We start from the raw sequence: 16,501 nt of genomic DNA on the forward strand, positions 1-16,501 counted from the left end.
AGTTTATAATGTAGACATTAGTGATAAGAAGATTAGTCAGTTAATTGGTTAAAATTTTGATCAGCAACAGTTTAGAGAATTTAACAAAAATTGGCAAAATGGATATTTTAGATATTCGAGGCATCAGTGAATGTCCTGTTTGAGGACATAACCATGGCATTTTGTATTTTATTGACCATCAATAGAGTAAATAATCATAATAATTGATGTTAAAAAATAGTTGCAGAAAAAATGAAACCTTTATACTGGTAAAGGCACATCAGTTTAATATTCCCCAACTTCATTTTCAATTTAATTCAGATTGTGTCAGGAAGTGTTTTTTTGTAACAAAGCATTTTTTTTTTTGTAGTGTGGAGTTGCTATAATTAAATTTTTAGATTTATTTATTTAATTGGTTTTGTGTTGTTTCCCTACAGGTTGCAATAAAGATCATTGATAAAACACAGCTCAATCCAACAAGCCTGCAGAAGGTGAGTCTTGATTGCATTTTAGGTGTTAACGTGTGACTGTAGGGCATTAAAGACTTAGAGTGTACAGTATGTGGTCATGACAGTACCATGAAATAATATTATTTTTTTATTTTTTATTTTTTTTTAAATCATTCATTGTGGTGACATCCAGACTGAAGGGTTTTCAGCATAAACAGTACATCAGTATACAACTTATGACTTGATCTCCTTACCATACCCTCACTTGATCTACCAAACCACTCAATGGTATGGTAATCTTTAGTATTATCTACCGTGAACGCTGAAGTCCTTTTTAAATGATGACATCATCGATGACGTCCCATAATTGGCTTTGACGTTTTTACCTTTTGAAGTTATTAAGGCTCACTGGCTTTGAAGATAAGCTGAAGCACTGCATTTACTTTTTGAACATGCTTTTTCTAGTTACCTCGTTTTGGTGCGCTAATCATGTGAACTTTGTGCCCTGGGATGTTACTTGAAATAGAGTTGTGGAAGCTGCTACTGGCTGCAGGTTAAAAGCTTAACATTTTCAGAATAAGTTCCTGGAAGGGTTGGTTCTTCGGGATGGGTGCAGTAAAACTGCATTTTCTCATAAATGGCTTGTCTCTTCATTTAGAGGAAGGATTTACACCTATCAGCAACAACATTAACACTGGAGGTCTTAATAATGTTATGGAGGACAAGGGTCAGCAAGACAACCGCAGCTACACAGCAAAATGTGATACACTGTGTACAGAGGTGATAGAAGTACACAAAATCATTACTCAAGTAAAGGGTGCAAGTATTGGCTTAAATAGAGTCTCCATGGGTACAACTTCCAATATTTTAGTCAAATAAAAGTACAAAGCATAGTATTTACATATACATAATGTACAAAAGTAAAAGTATGCCTAAAAAAACATATATTTTTAACAATGATAATTATGGCAAAACGTAAAGGAATAAATAAAAATTAAGTCAAATAAAATCACTGTTGGTAAAGGAGGAGCTGAATTGAACTACTTGTGCTGACAGGCAGTTAATCTATAATTGTATATCAGCATTTATTAGTTCATAAAATAAAAACATATTTTTATATTAAAACTACCAGGTGGTATTATTATTGTGAGTGATTGGTGTAGATCTAGGTGGTGTAGGTTTATGCTTTGTATAGTCCAAGAAGCTCGGGGAGCACTGAGATCTGGGTTTGTGTCAGTATTATATAGCTGTCATTTGTTTACTCAGTGGGCTGGTGGTAACTAGGTTAAGAGCTTGGTGTGTTGTGCGTCACTGTATGCTTTGCCTAGTAGCACCGACAGTGGGGCAATTTATTAACCCTATGCATTCCATGTGTGGCCCTAATGAGATTAAGCTCGCTCCTGTCTGTACTTGGCAAACCACAGCTATCTGTGCTTGCGTGTGTGTCGGTGTGATGCCCGCGTTAATTGAGAGCAAACTAATGAAAGGAAATTGAGCACAAAACATAGCCCTGGGTCTGCTGACTGTTTCCAAGCAGTGAAAGTTGCAGCATTTTCTCATCGGGTTTTGTTTTTGTGCAATCTTTACCACTGAAAATATATTTACTGAAGTAGTATTGAAATAGTCTCCTGTGTGTAATAAATGCTTCACTAGGTCCAATAATTCTTCTTTTTTGGTCATGTGAAAAAAACCACGTGACCGCATAGTGAATTTTCTTTTATGCTGTAATGCAGACCTCAGATTTGAGTCCACACGTGACCTCATAAATGTTGGTAAATATATTAGTCAGTTTACTGTACACTGTATATTTGACAGTATATTTTAAAGTTGTTGTTTGTTTGTTTAATGATTTCAAAAACAGGATTTCCAAATCATATACCGTAGTGTATGCATGTGTTGTGTGTTTTTCGCACATTTTTTCACCCCTGCTCTTGGTTAATCAGAAATTGCTTTAACCTCGTGTAGACTGACAAGAGCACAGCAGCACAAACAGTTCTAACCACTCATACAGGTCTTTCTTTGTTTACCAGTTCTCCTGACCAAACTTTGGCCTCGTTTTACTGTGAGCTTTTTATTAGCACCTTCATTGGAACAGAAGTGCTCACATGCAACCAGACACATTATTGATGACCACTCAGTTAGCTAACCAGTGCAGGCTGGATATGGTATTGATCACAAAGAGTTATGTTATTGATGGTGTCTAGCCCTGTGTGATAGTTGGTCTACCTGGCCTATATACCAGCCAGGACAGCAGGTCGGTCAGGCTGCTGAAAACAGACAAACATGTATAGAAATATCTTTATATACAGTCTATTGCAAAATTTGTCAAAAGTGTAATTTTTCATACTCTGCTGTTAAAATCCAATTTGTTTTAGTTCTAATCCTTTTTTCTAGTCATGGTGCTCCAGACAAATTCACCACTTGTTTCCTTAGAGCATCATTTTCCTTATGTTTAAACAGTAAAGCATCTCCTTAATTGCACCATTCAAATGTTTAAGTTAAGTTACTTCGGTTTAACAAAGCTGATACAGAGCTGTGTATGTGTGTGTTTATGATTTCGGCAACGTGATAGTGGTCTTGTGCTGCAAAGCGCAACCTGTCAGCCCTATTCTGTCCAGTCAGCAATATTGTAGTTAGTGTACAGAACTACGCATGTTGTCAGGTGATAATGTCTCTCTTTGTCTGTCACATATTCTCATTGCCTTCTCTTTTATTATCATCTCTAAATAGGGCTGAAAATGTTTTTTAATTTCATAGTGATGTAGTTCAGCAAGTAGTAATCGTCTGACCAACAATCAAAAACCCCAAAACATTTTTTTGTTGCAGCAGAACATTTTCTAGCTCCAACAATAAACGTTCAGTGCGTTTGAGTGATGCCAACACGAATGCTTGTGAATTAAATAAGCACATTGACAAATGGTTTCAGTGCTACTACAATCCTTGTGCCTCATTTCTCTTTCATGTCTGTCACCATCTGAGTCTTAAAAAAAAAACATACAAGGGTTAGTCCATGAGCAACTTTAAACTACTGGTTTAGGTCCTTTAGACCTTCTGTCTTCCTGCTCCATTTTAGCTTTACGACCACTACGGTGGCTGATGCTTCCTGTGTTTGTCTCTGGATGAATGCATGAGGGCAAGCTTAATAGTCCAACATTAATTAGCTCTTCGTCTTTCATCCAAGAATAATTTATCTGCTTGCTAATAGAAATGCGCATAATATTTTATTTTTTTACAACAATGTTTGCAACATTAATATTCAAAAGATGTAGCATTTACAATTTGGATTTACGATTTTGCTTCCTGCTTTCTTTAGCCACCTCTCTCTTCAAACTCTGCTACACCTTAGTCTGTCAGTTTAATCTCTGTACTGTAGCTTTGTGCCTGATTTCTCTTTCTTGTCATCCTTTCCTCTTCCATCAAATTGTTATTGTTACTGTTGCACTGTGTTCACCTTTTCGCTCCTTTCTACCAGGCGGTGTGTTTCAGAAGTAGCTTTACTGTAATCACAGCTGTACTCTGCCATTTGTAGCGCTACAGTATACCTCCTAAAGGTATTTCATAAACTCAGGGACTGAGCTCTGAGTTTCTTGAGAGCAGTAAGGCCAAAAGGAGCGGGTGTTTTGTGTGTGCGCTCTTCCCCTGCGATGTGTGTTGTTGGATAATCTGCCAGATTATGCAGGGCCCCATCAAAAGACTGGTGTTAGTGGTAAAAGTGGACATTTTTGTAGGCATCTAGCCAATGTTTTGTATGTGCACAAAAGTGTAATGTGTGTATGTATGCACAACAGTGTTTGGGCCAACATCTAATGCCATGGTGTGGGGGTTTTTTTTTGTTTTTTTTTGGTCCCCTCACTCAGGCCCCCTCAGCCAGGAGCTGAGTTCCAAACAGGCAAACAAAAGGGACAGCTTAGTCGGGGTAGGGTGGAGGCATGATAAGGGGCCCTGAGAAAGAAAAGCTATAGAACAGAACCAAAGGTAGCAGACAGTGTGTGTCTGAGCAGACTTGTGTGTATGATAACAAGCAGATAAACTTACAGTCTCTGATCTGCTTTTGTGTGCATGTGTAATGCTCTCATCTGCATTGGCATTGCAGCATATTGTCCCCGTGTGGGTGTCTGTGCATAATCACATTATTGCTGCAGCGTGCATAGTTTTTATTGTGCCAGTGTGTAAAGAGAATATTTAGAAAACAAAGGAACAAGAGGGTAGACGAAAGGTTTTCCCAATAGCTCATCTTCAGAGAAACAGAAAAGCACCAGAAGAGGACAAGTATGATAACTTAACTTGGCCCTTTAGTCACCCTTTTTTTTTTTTTTTTTGCTTAACCAACAGCTATAAAACTATAAAACTGCTTTTTTTAACCCAGCTGAGTCAGGCTTCCTATGATCTGGGTCATTATACAAGGAAATGAGGCCCAATTTGAAACCAGCTATCCTTCATTAATGTTCAGTTCCCTCCTCCTATATCTGTATTAATATTTTTTTTTTCTTGTGACGTGTACTGACCACTGGAATGTCTGTTAGCCCTATATCATACAGTTTTTTTTTTTAACACAATGTACTAAAACCCAAGATAATTTTTCAGATATTTTCACATAGTTTCCAACTACCACTCTCATCATCAAGTCTAGGAACTTAAGTTGTTACAGAACTACATTAGGAAGCCAGGATTTTAGAGATGTTTGACAAAAATCCTAAGCCCGTTCTGTGTGTCTGATGTTTGCAGAGATTCTTAGTCACCTAGGTCACATTTAACCTGAAAGGCAAATTGACTAGCTTGATGTTTTTGAAACTTGAATTAAGCTTTAGCTCATGCAAATAGACTTCCAGGCTAGCAATACCTTCGTAATCCTACAAAACACACACACTTATTAGCTTACATTATTGTAACACATTATGATTTTTCCTTGGTGTTTTGTCCCGCTGAATTGGGTTTGATTGAGCTGTTGCATGCCAGTAATTGTTGTTGAAGAGGAGCAGAGTAAGTACCTAGAAATCTACAGTGAGACAGAAATGCAGTTTTGCAGTGAAAAGTTGCCATTCACCAGCTAAAGTACTTTAAAATGTGTCACCTGCATTGCAGGAGTAATCGTCTAAGAGCAGAATTGTCTCATGCAGAGTTAAACACACAGTCACACACACACACACACACACACACACACACACACAGTCAAACACACACTGTCACACACACAATCACACACAAACACATATATACAGTACAGAGGGTTATTCACAAAATGTATTCTGACCTGAGAGTAGAGAGAACAGCCTGTGTGTTCATTTGTCTTTCTCATTCTTTCGATCTTTGTCTTTCACTCTTTTCTGTTTTTCTCTAGTCCTTGGATCTCATCTCAGGTGTGTTTTCTATTGTCTAAAGCACTGTAGTGAGTTAGACAGTTTTACTGTGGGGTCTGTTAAGGGCATGGCTATTTAAATATGTTAAATATATGTTATATGTTAAAATAATGTCTGTCTTGAAGTTGCTGTTGGTACGTGAAGCAGTGAGAAACCTCAGTTAGCACTTGATTAATTATTCTTGGCAAAACCATTAAGAGACACAGCTTGGAAGTTTATTATTGCTGCTTAAGGGGTAGATTTCCCATTTTGGCCAACCCAACTATCCTTTTAGTTGTGATGTTAGGACCATACATGACTCTGTGTGCAGGTCCCTTCATGTACTTGACATCCAGTGACTACACACAACCCCGGGGAGCAGGTGATCCAGGGCCAAGGATTAATGCCTGGGTTGCCATGGCATGTGTGACAAAGGGCCATTGCCATGGGAGAGAAACAGGAAGGGATTTAACAGAAGGTGAACAAGGAGGACGATATGTGTGGAGTTATTTGGTTAGATCAGTGTACAGATCATGCATGCAGTAATCTTGCATCTTGTTTTCACAGAGCAATCCATTGTTTATTTTCTTCAAAATTCTTCTAAAATTGCAACAACAAACCATGAGAAGAGCATTACTGCAGCATGAACTAAGGACTGATTAGACTCTTGATCAATACCGGTGACTCAGCAATTTTCTGGCCAGCTGCTGAGGTTTCTGGTTCTTGAATGTCTCTTTTGGACACGCTCTGTTTGGTTAAGTAATTCCCAGTAGTTATTCATAGCTCTTAATATGTTACACCTCAGTGAGCAATAGCCAAAGTTTGGATTTCTCAGATATTCCACAAAGTTGACTGAAAAGAAAGGGGTGAAAATTAGGGACAGAAATAGATGAATGACTATAGAAGGCAGAGAGAGGGAAGATGGGCTTAGCCGATAATGCTTCTTAAAGCTCAGATGAACAGCTGATGCACAATGCACTTAATTCAATTACACACATTCCCAGTGGACCTGTGTATGTGTCTGTTTAAAGAAGGAAGCTGTGGTGTCATAAAGTGTAAAAGCTGAGAGACTAATATACTGAAGAAACATAAAGCGGAGAAGCTGAAACCATGTTTCTTTTCAATTATTAAAGACTGTTTTTGAAGTAGTGAGTTTTGGATCTTGGCACAAAACCTGTGCCAAACAAAAACACCGTGACCAAGTCAGTGGTGTGGGCAAACTAAAACTTGTCTCTTTCCCGTGGATCACTTGCATACCAGGAATCTGCCTATAATGAAAACTTGGGATAGACACATAGCCTTCGGGGACTGTAAAGTTATGTCATCGATGCAGAGAATCCAGTTCCTTCCACGTGGCTCAAATGGAAGTCAAATTTTGATGAGTGTGATAAAATTGAAACTAAAACTACAAAATGAAATCATGGCTAATAATGTAATGCTTCCTAAGCTGGGGACATGGCTAAGGACTGACAAAGACCGGGCATTTCACACATAAAGACTGTTTCCGCCAACTAACACCGATTTCTAGTCTGACAGTCTGGAAGTAGCACACACTTAACAACTATGTTTCCCTGCAGACAAACGCAGAGATCCCACTGCAGTGTAAAAGTGCAGAAATGGATCCGCGAGAACATAATTGATGAGACTTGTATTGGAATTTATATTAGAGTTTATACTTTTAACGTTTTCGTAACAAGGCAAATTGCAGTGTGTTAAACTGCTCCAATGCTGCTAAAACCAAACCAAACCGATATACATCAGTTTCACTTTTGCTGAGCATCATTTCCCCTCTGTTTGTTTTGCCTCTCTGATTAATGCTTTCTTAGTCTTTTCCTGCCTCAATGCTTCTGGGGCATTAATTCATATTCATTTTTAAAATTTCTGTTCCTGCTCACACACTTCACCGTAACGCACACGTTTTTTTTATCAGGCACATTTCTCACAGTCACATTTCTTCTTTATGGTCACAGACTGTCTCAATTTGTCACTAATAACCAAAGCAAAAAAATGGACGGATGCATTGATTTGTATTTATACCTTTTAGTTTAGTCAAGGCTCTTGAGCAAACTGACTTGACTTGTCCGATTTTGAACATCCCGAAACCTCCGCTCTACTGTGATGCATTTAGCCGTGACGCGTTCCCTTTGTAATCTTCTAAAATGGAGTTCATAGACGAATACATTACATTAATTAGATGGAGAGGGAGGGTGAAGGCTTCAGTGTAGCAGCATGAGGCAGCAGTCTGGAGCTCAGTAATGGATGAGCAAGGAGGGGGCAGATGGAGAACACTCTCTAGGGAGGAGGCTCCAGCGTCAGCCTTGCACCAACGAGACACTCCCTTGGGTGGCCCAAGGTCTGGAGGTGGTTGGGAAAATGAGTTTAAGGGAGAATGTGTGTGTGATTGCATAAAGAGATGGGGTGTATGAGTATATACCAGATGTGAGCTGTGTGAATTAAGCGAAGATTTTGAAATTTGATAAATGAACGAGGAATATAGTTAGTATAAAGGAAATAGCTTCTATTTAATTCACATCCATTCATGACATTTAATTGTCATTTGCTGTCTCCATATATACTGTATTAATCACAATTTTCATAGATGAATTTATATTTACTCGTGAAATACTTTATATTTACACAGTAGTTTTGAAAAGAGTTTGGTCTTTTGGTTTAAGTTTAGCTTTGATTTAGGATATGCAGTATTTATGTAAAGGTAATTCTGCTGTCACTTTTCCCTTTTGCCGATATCTTCCTTTTCAAACGTCTCATAAATCAACACGCCTTTAAGAGTAATATGCTGCTTTTCTTGTAATCGGTTTCCTCAGCTGCCTGCTGTGTGACCAAGTGATGCAGATTCATGACTTTTTAAATGCAAATGTATATTACATGTGTGAAGCCTTCTATACGGGTTCTGGTTAAGGGTACAAGAATAATGCACTGTGATGAGTCATTCTCTTGTTGTTTCTCAGCTGTATCGAGAGGTACGCATCATGAAAACGCTCAACCATCCCAATATAGGTGAGTTACCTTCAGAGAATTCTATTTTGTGTGGGTTTGTGTGGGGAGTTGGTGAGCTCGAGCTAACATATTTTACTCTGCGTGTTACAGTGCTGTTGTTTGAGGTGATTGAGACAGAGAAGACTCTTTACCTGGTGATGGAATATGCCAGTGGAGGTGAGTGAATTCCAACACCCTGCCAAAGAGACTGAATTTTAGGGAATAAACTATAGCGTTCAATCCATTTGGCTTAATATAAATTATTTTACTGTCATCCTTTTTATTATTAAATTATTTGGCTACAGCATTTCCCATACAATGTTTTATTTCTGTCGTTTCTATATTTTTATATATCTCCTCATGATCCCTTGGCATCTCTTCTCTGATCTCTCTGTTTGTTGTGTGATCTCTTACTTTTAATACCTAATATGGAGGTTAGCTCACCAGCTGACATGCTGCTCTGTTTAACTTCAGCTAGTTTTATTGCTTGAGCGTTTTGTACACACACCTCCATAATACTGTGTATATGGAGACTATTACCCAACATTTAAAACTTCTTTGTTTCTGGGATGGTACTTAAGTGTTTAAGACAATAAATATGTAGATGTTAATCAAAAAGTGAATTTTCTCATCAAAACATTTGAGGTCATTTGCTGTGTCACAAATGCTGTGTCAGATTATCATATTCACTGTAACTATGCTGGACATGTGTGTACAGCTTGACTGGAGTCCAGCAGAGGACGCATGCGTTAATTAGAAATATACACCTGTGTATATAAGGTCCCACAATTCACACTGTATGTTTAGACAAAAAACACACACTCTACGCATTTAAAGAACTGGACCAGGACACTTGTGTCAGGTTTCAGTAACATACAGCATTGCTAAAAAATTTATTAAGGAGCATTGTTGTGCTCCTGTATTGTTCTGCAACAAATTTGTACAAGCTTGATGCTTTTACAAACGAAACCTAAATTTGCCTACAGCGACAGGCAGAAGATATCTAGAAAGGAAATTCTTTAGAATTTTGCTACAGTGAAAACACGAAAGCATTTAGGCGTCCAAGCATCTAAATTGCCCTAAATATTTGCATACTACTATAACTAGGCTACATGTGTTGGTGTAGAGCTGGACTGTGTTAAAGTAGCTTGTAAAGGCAAAACAGGAAATGTTGTGTAAAGATGTGTTAGTGACAGTTTCGGGTCATGTATAATTGAAAGGTGAATGGAGCGTATAACTATTAAAAAAAAACTTAAATTTACTAAAACATTTTTATACTCTTCTCTTTTTCCAGGTGAAGTTTTCGACTACCTCGTGGCTCATGGCAGAATGAAGGAAAAAGAGGCTAGAGCCAAGTTCAGACAGGTCAGAGAACCCTAACATGTCACCTGTCAGTCCTTCTGTTCTCTTACCTTGGCACTGAGCCTCCTACTGGTAGCTTAACTATGAGTGTAATTGAAGTCAAATTTGCGTGACTGCAGTCACAATAAGGCTGAGAACAAACATTTCACACACTCAAAGAGGTTATGTTCTGTAACATGTGGTTACAAAACAGCAGTGCAAAAAAAGTTCATTGTTCATGGTCTAGTTGGGTAATTTGGTCCTTTGAACCTGAATTGAATCAATGGATAATTGTCATAACATTTTTTTACTCTTTTTAGTCCAAATAAAAAAAAACATTGGATTATTTAACAATAAGATTATTAGTCATCTGCATTTTGTTTGTAATTTGTATCATTGGTCAGGGAGAGTGTGTGAACAGAGTACAAACAAATATCTAGTGTAGTTATCCTTTTTTTTGTTTTTTTTGATGTCTTTGTTTTTCTCCTTCCTCAGATTGTCTCAGCAGTGCACTACTGTCATGGGAAGAACATTGTTCATAGAGATTTGAAGGTGATCACACATTGCTTTATGAAATATTGAAAGAAAATATACTGTCTTTAGATTACCAAAGATCTGTGACAGTTAATATCTGTACCAGAATATTTATTTTATTAAATTAACTTTACAGCTGTAACTCTTCATATTACATGTTCAAACAGCCATTTTTATTCAAATGGAAATTACCTTTTTCAACTCTCAGATATTCAGCAGAACTACAAGATAATAGCTTTTCTTTTTCCTGTATTTTTGTGTGTCCATGGTCTGCTGCAGGCAGAGAACTTGCTACTAGATGCAGACTCCAACATCAAAATCGCTGACTTTGGATTCAGTAATGAGTTCACTGCAGGCAGTAAACTGGACACGTTCTGCGGCTCCCCGCCCTATGCTGCCCCAGAGCTCTTTCAGGGGAAGAAGTATGATGGTCCCGAGGTGGATATCTGGAGTCTGGGCGTCATTTTGTACACACTGGTCAGCGGCTCCTTGCCCTTTGATGGACAGAACTTAAAGGTGGGTCACATTGAAGCAGTGTTGGTGTGCTCATGAATGTTATTTGAGATGACTGACAGCTCCTGCGAACAAAGTGATGTACAGTACGGTGAATGTAGGTGCAAGATAAACAAAGTTATGAAGTTATTGAACTGTTAAGAATTGAAATTTCGAAATAAGTTTTTGCGGTTGTTTTTATACCACATTTTACCAGTTTTGTAATTACAGAATTGTGTGTTCCAAGCAAATCCCTTGCTATAATCTTATTTCCCTTTATTGTCATCACAGTTGAAACTCATGGTGTATGAACATGTCTTGTGTGCAGGAGCTGAGGGAGCGTGTTTTGAGGGGGAAATACCGTGTGCCCTTCTACATGTCTACAGACTGTGAGGGAATCCTGCGTCGCTTTCTGGTCCTCAACCCTGCTAAACGCTGCTCGCTAGAGGTGAGGCGAAAACCTCAAAATGACCATACAGGTGTCTAAATATCGAACTGTGCAATGTTAAACCGATCCTTGTTTCTGTTTAATTTTTCTCTACACCAGCAAATAATGAAAGATAAGTGGATTAACGTTGGGTATGATGGTGATGAGCTGAGACCCCACAAAGAACCTGAAGAGGACTTTGGTGATACCAACCGCATTGGTGAGAAATGCACACAACTTCATCGATTGGTTGGGTGGTTGCACCCAAGGACTGAACTCTTTATCCTGTCTTTAAGGGGAGATTCAGACTAAGTTTTGTAATTACGTTAAGATTTTCCTGATTACACAGGCCGTCAACATGTGTGTGTCTCAGTGCCTAATTTTTCACTTTGGAATTAATGGCCTGGTTTAATTTTTCTCATTCCAGAAGTGATGGTTGGGATGGGCTTTGCAAGAGAAGAAATCAGAGAATCTCTAGCTAGTCAGAAATACAATGAAGTCACTGCCACATACTTGCTGCTGGGGCGCAAGAATGAGGTGAGTGTATCAGTTTTTTTCATCTTGTCAAAAACAGTGAAATAAATTCATTGTGTGCTCATGCTCATAGCTTTTGTACATATTATTAGATGAGCCCACATTAAATTAAGAGTTAATATGATTAAATCAGATTCAACAAAGGCCTTTCCCCATTTACATAATTTAGAATCTTTTCATCTGCATGTGTTTGTGTCTCAGTTGGAGGGCAGTGAGTCTCGGTCAGGCAGCAGTCTAAGTCTTGCTAGAGTCCGGGCTGGGACCATCACCAATGGAACTAGCAAACACTCGACTTCCTCTTCCTCCTCTGGAGCACCTTCTTCCTCCTCCGGCCATAAAGCACAGCGCAGTGCCTCAACATACCACAGACAGAGACGACACTCCGACTTCTGTAAGGCCAAATAAAGAGATCTGCAAAGCATAGGCGGGTTTATTTTATTTTGGAATCAGTTAGTTTGTTGGAGTAATTCTGAAAACTCCTTTTCATCTTTCAGGTGGTCCAGCAGTTCCAGTGTTGACGCATCCAAAGCGGAGTCCCAGTGGTGTAGCCGAAGGAGCGGGGATCAAGGAGGAGCGAATGTCAATCCGCAAGCCCAGCACCACTACTGTTGGCTCCCGTAGCATTCCAACTCCCTCTAGTCCCATGGTTAGCTCTGCTCACAACCCAAATAAGGCTGAGATACCTGACCGGCGCAAGGAAGTTACCTCAACGGCAGTAAGGCCAAAATGATATTTTGTGTGTGTCATGAATCACCCAGTGTAACCAATCTGTCACATTTAATTTCTCATCAGTAGAACAGGTACAGATGGCAGCTGTCCTTATCCCATTTCCTGAGATTACAGCACACTGAGGCTACTAGCACTGTCAGAGGGTGCAAACATTCATTGTCACCCTCTTTAGACTAGAGAGGAGTTAAATATTAAAACACCTACATAGTTTTGTATGAATAAGAAAGACAGGGGAAATACAGAGGTTGTTTTTCTCCAGTAAGATTAGCATTAGAAAGAGAAGTAAAGCAATGTTAAAAGTCGGAAGAGCAATCAGATTAACCAGAGATTATCTCTTCTAAGGTGCTGCACAAGTGATACAGCAGAGCTCATGTCCATCTTAGGTTAAACAGAGGACTGTGAAGTCTTTGTTTTCAAATGGTACCAAATGGTTTGTATAATGCATTGGAAGGCGTGACAAATATCTTATCTATACATTTTCAGCTCTCGTTATTGTGCACTCATCCTCCTTATCCAACCACATTAAGATAGAACAGACCGTTTCCAGGTAATCACAACATCATCATTTTATCAGCGAATTCTGTTTTTTTTTCCAGAATAACGTCCCTGCTAGTGCCATGACTCGGAGGAACACATACGTGTGTACAGACCGAGCCAGCGCCGACAGACATTCACTGCTGCAAAATGGCAAGGACAACAGGTGAGAGGAGCTTTGTTGTCTGTATACCACTTTGTCCATGTCTCTTAATGTTTTACAGTATGTAATGATGGCAAAATCTACTCTTAAGGTTGCTTCAGTCAGTGACCTCTTTCAAGGTTTGGAAATTTGACCTCGTTTGAATAATTTAATAAGTGTTGTGTCGAAATTTTTAGGAGCAGTAGGTTTTCACAGTCAGTGAGAGGATCGTTAATTTTCCAGGCCAGCAGATTAACTTTCAAATGAAAACATTTTAACTCAGGTGAAGACATCTTTACCTCAGTTTACACAGCACTGTGCAAATTGTATTTTGATTACCGCCATTTTTGACTTTATATATGTTTGAGTTTAAACATAATGTGAAAGCTTCTCATAACGGTGGTTTTAAAATGTCTAGTTACATTGGTTAGCTCAGAGTATTTGTCTCAGACAATTGTGTCACTTTAACTTAACTGTTATTGTGACACATACTTTTCTTCCTGTCAGTGTCACTGAATGCACAATCATTCACAGTTTTTGTATTTAGTCAAGTTAGGTTTCATAGAGTCTGGGAATTCAAGTTGCCTCCCAAAAATAAACAAAGCTAAAACCATATAGCACATACCCACATCCCTACCAAAGGGTTAGCCGGTACACACATATAATGTGTTTATTCGGTGGAATGTCTTTTAAAATCTAGGAACAGTATTGGGCATCTCAGGCTGTCTGGTAATTGATTACTGAGAATAAGACTGCATTGGCTAAAATCTCCCTCTGAAGACCTGGAATTTATTGTGGGTACAGTTAGGAGATGACTGCTGGGTGACCTAAGGTGACTTGCTGGACTCGCAGGTTAATGCTAGGTAAAGGATAACTTGGGTCTTTTTCTAAATTAATTGTATTTACCTCATTCATCATAGCGATGCTAAAACTAACATTGAATCTTCTCTATTCGTGTTTGGTTAGCAGAGTGTATTAGCTTGTTTTTCTGTGTCAAACACCTATTTTTATTGCACAGACAAACAAGCTAATCAGACTGCTGGCTAACAATTAAATAAACATAAATGGAGAAAATTCAGTGTTGGTTTTAGTCTGGGAAATGAGAGCAATGAGAACTCAGGGCAATATGATACATTTCTAGGAAACAGTTAATCCTCTATTGTACTGTGGGCCAATGAAGAGACTAAAGAAATGGAATAATATGTTCATATCTGCATCTGGCTGCTGTATTCTGAATGATTTGCTGCCTTGAAATGCCTTTTGGTAGTCCAGCAAAAAGAGGATTACAGAAATCTGGTCTAGTAATAATAAAAACATGGACAAGTTTTTCTGAATCAGCCTGACATATGCATCCTCTAACGTTAGCTATGTTTTTCAACTACAGTAATAGAAAGTTGTCCTGGTTACCTTAGTGGTATGTTTCCAAAGCTGGGTTCAGATTCCTGAGACTGCATTGAAATCCCAAATAGCTGGATGTAATGTACTAATTATTTTATCTACACAATGTTCTTATGAAAATAATTCTGTACAGTGACATAACCTGCAACAACTGACATTTATGAACTGCAATGCTTTAGAAGATAACAGAAAAGTGGAATTCATTTCAAATCAACTTTATTTATAAAGCGCCAATTCACAGCTATGTCATCTCAAGGCACTTTTACAGAATAAAGTCGAGATTATAAAGATGTATAGAGAGAACCCAACAATCCCCCCTCGTGCAAGTCCTAGGCAACAGTGGAGAGGAAAAACTCCCTTTAAAGGAAGAAACCTCCAGCAGAACCAGGCTCAGGGTGGGAGGCCATCTGCCTTGACTGGTTGGAGTGAGTGGAAATCGGAGAGAGAAAAGAAAAGGGAGAGAAAAGTAACAAAAAGCACCAAAACATGGGGCAGGTTGGTAGGACCAGTAGCTTCACACTAGAAAACACACAGCTCCAAAGCCGGGGACACCTGCAGAAAGGGACAGAGAGAGGGGGACAGAGAAGGAGACAGACAACTACGGGAGAAAAACACACAAAGTTAATGTCATACAGTGGTGACGAATGTGGGGGGACATGAGAGGAGAGAGGGTCAAGAGGAGGAAAGGAGGGAATTACAGTAGTCTAAGTGCATGGACTGGCTTTTCGGCATCACTTTGAGACGGGATGCTCCTAATTTTGGCAATGTTCTGTAGGTGGAATAAGGCTGATCAATAATCCTGGTGAAAAAAACTCTTACCAACCAGCATTAAACTGTTCAGGATGAGGCGCTGGCTCAATGGTTTTTAACTTTGTTTTGACTGGACTCTCCGTTGAGCAGAGACATACCAAATACTGTTCCATTCAGGCATTACTCTGAGGCTATATCCCACGCTAGTGCTCCACTGCATGCTGCCGCTGAATATAGGGACTGAAGAAAAATTGCAGGATGGGATGGGGAAAAAGAAAATGGGAGGTCAGCAGGAAAGAGCAGCAGCACAATGTGTGGACTGGCATTGAGCCATTTTAACACTCTTCCTGCATCAGAGGATTTGTCAATGGGATGCCGTGATAGAGTGGTTGGTGCGACAAACGCACAGAAGCACATTTAGTTAATAGAAATACAAATCATAGTTGTGTGGAACACTAACTATGTACACAGCAGCATGTGTGTGACTGTAATTTATCACATTTCATTTAGGTATAATAAAACATGCAGGTCCTTTAATTATCCACACCCACACTAGTCTATAATGAATATACTGTACATACATAATGTATTCATGTTTGCACATACAGTTGAACTACATATTGTTGCAGATTGTCCGATAAGGCTAAGCAATTTCTATAGTCAGAAGAAAAACAAACACTATAAATAAAATGTGATACCACAAGCGGAGTAGTTCTGTGTGGAAAAAAAAAGGTGCACATCAGTAGTTTCACTCACATGTTTAGTGCTTTTAATTTGCACTAATTCAGCCTCTTATCTCACCTCTTATCTTCTCCTCTCTCTCCCATTTCAATCTGCCCCCTTGCAGAGAGCTGCAGGA

At 38.9% G+C, this 16,501-nt stretch overlaps 1 protein-coding gene across 6 annotated transcripts in view; it reads left to right on the forward strand.

Annotated features, from left to right (window-relative positions):
• Positions 1 to 16,501, forward strand: part of mark4b (MAP/microtubule affinity-regulating kinase 4b) — a 50,276-nt gene that overhangs the window by 20,841 nt on the left and 12,934 nt on the right. For all 6 annotated transcript variants that reach the window (XM_067507017.1, XM_067507019.1, XM_067507020.1 and 3 more), the window contains exons 3-14: positions 417 to 470; positions 8,734 to 8,782; positions 8,873 to 8,938; positions 10,056 to 10,126; positions 10,598 to 10,654; positions 10,916 to 11,152; positions 11,457 to 11,576; positions 11,676 to 11,775; positions 11,983 to 12,092; positions 12,291 to 12,480; positions 12,584 to 12,804; positions 13,415 to 13,518. In XM_067507017.1, the coding sequence (XP_067363118.1) occupies positions 417 to 470; positions 8,734 to 8,782; positions 8,873 to 8,938; positions 10,056 to 10,126; positions 10,598 to 10,654; positions 10,916 to 11,152; positions 11,457 to 11,576; positions 11,676 to 11,775; positions 11,983 to 12,092; positions 12,291 to 12,480; positions 12,584 to 12,804; positions 13,415 to 13,518 (1,379 nt within the window). The remainder of the gene's footprint in view (positions 1 to 416; positions 471 to 8,733; positions 8,783 to 8,872; positions 8,939 to 10,055; positions 10,127 to 10,597; positions 10,655 to 10,915; positions 11,153 to 11,456; positions 11,577 to 11,675; positions 11,776 to 11,982; positions 12,093 to 12,290; positions 12,481 to 12,583; positions 12,805 to 13,414; positions 13,519 to 16,501) is intronic.

Source organism: Channa argus, chromosome 6, assembly GCF_033026475.1.
Source record: "Channa argus isolate prfri chromosome 6, Channa argus male v1.0, whole genome shotgun sequence".
Taxonomy (NCBI): Eukaryota; Metazoa; Chordata; class Actinopteri; order Anabantiformes; family Channidae; genus Channa; species Channa argus.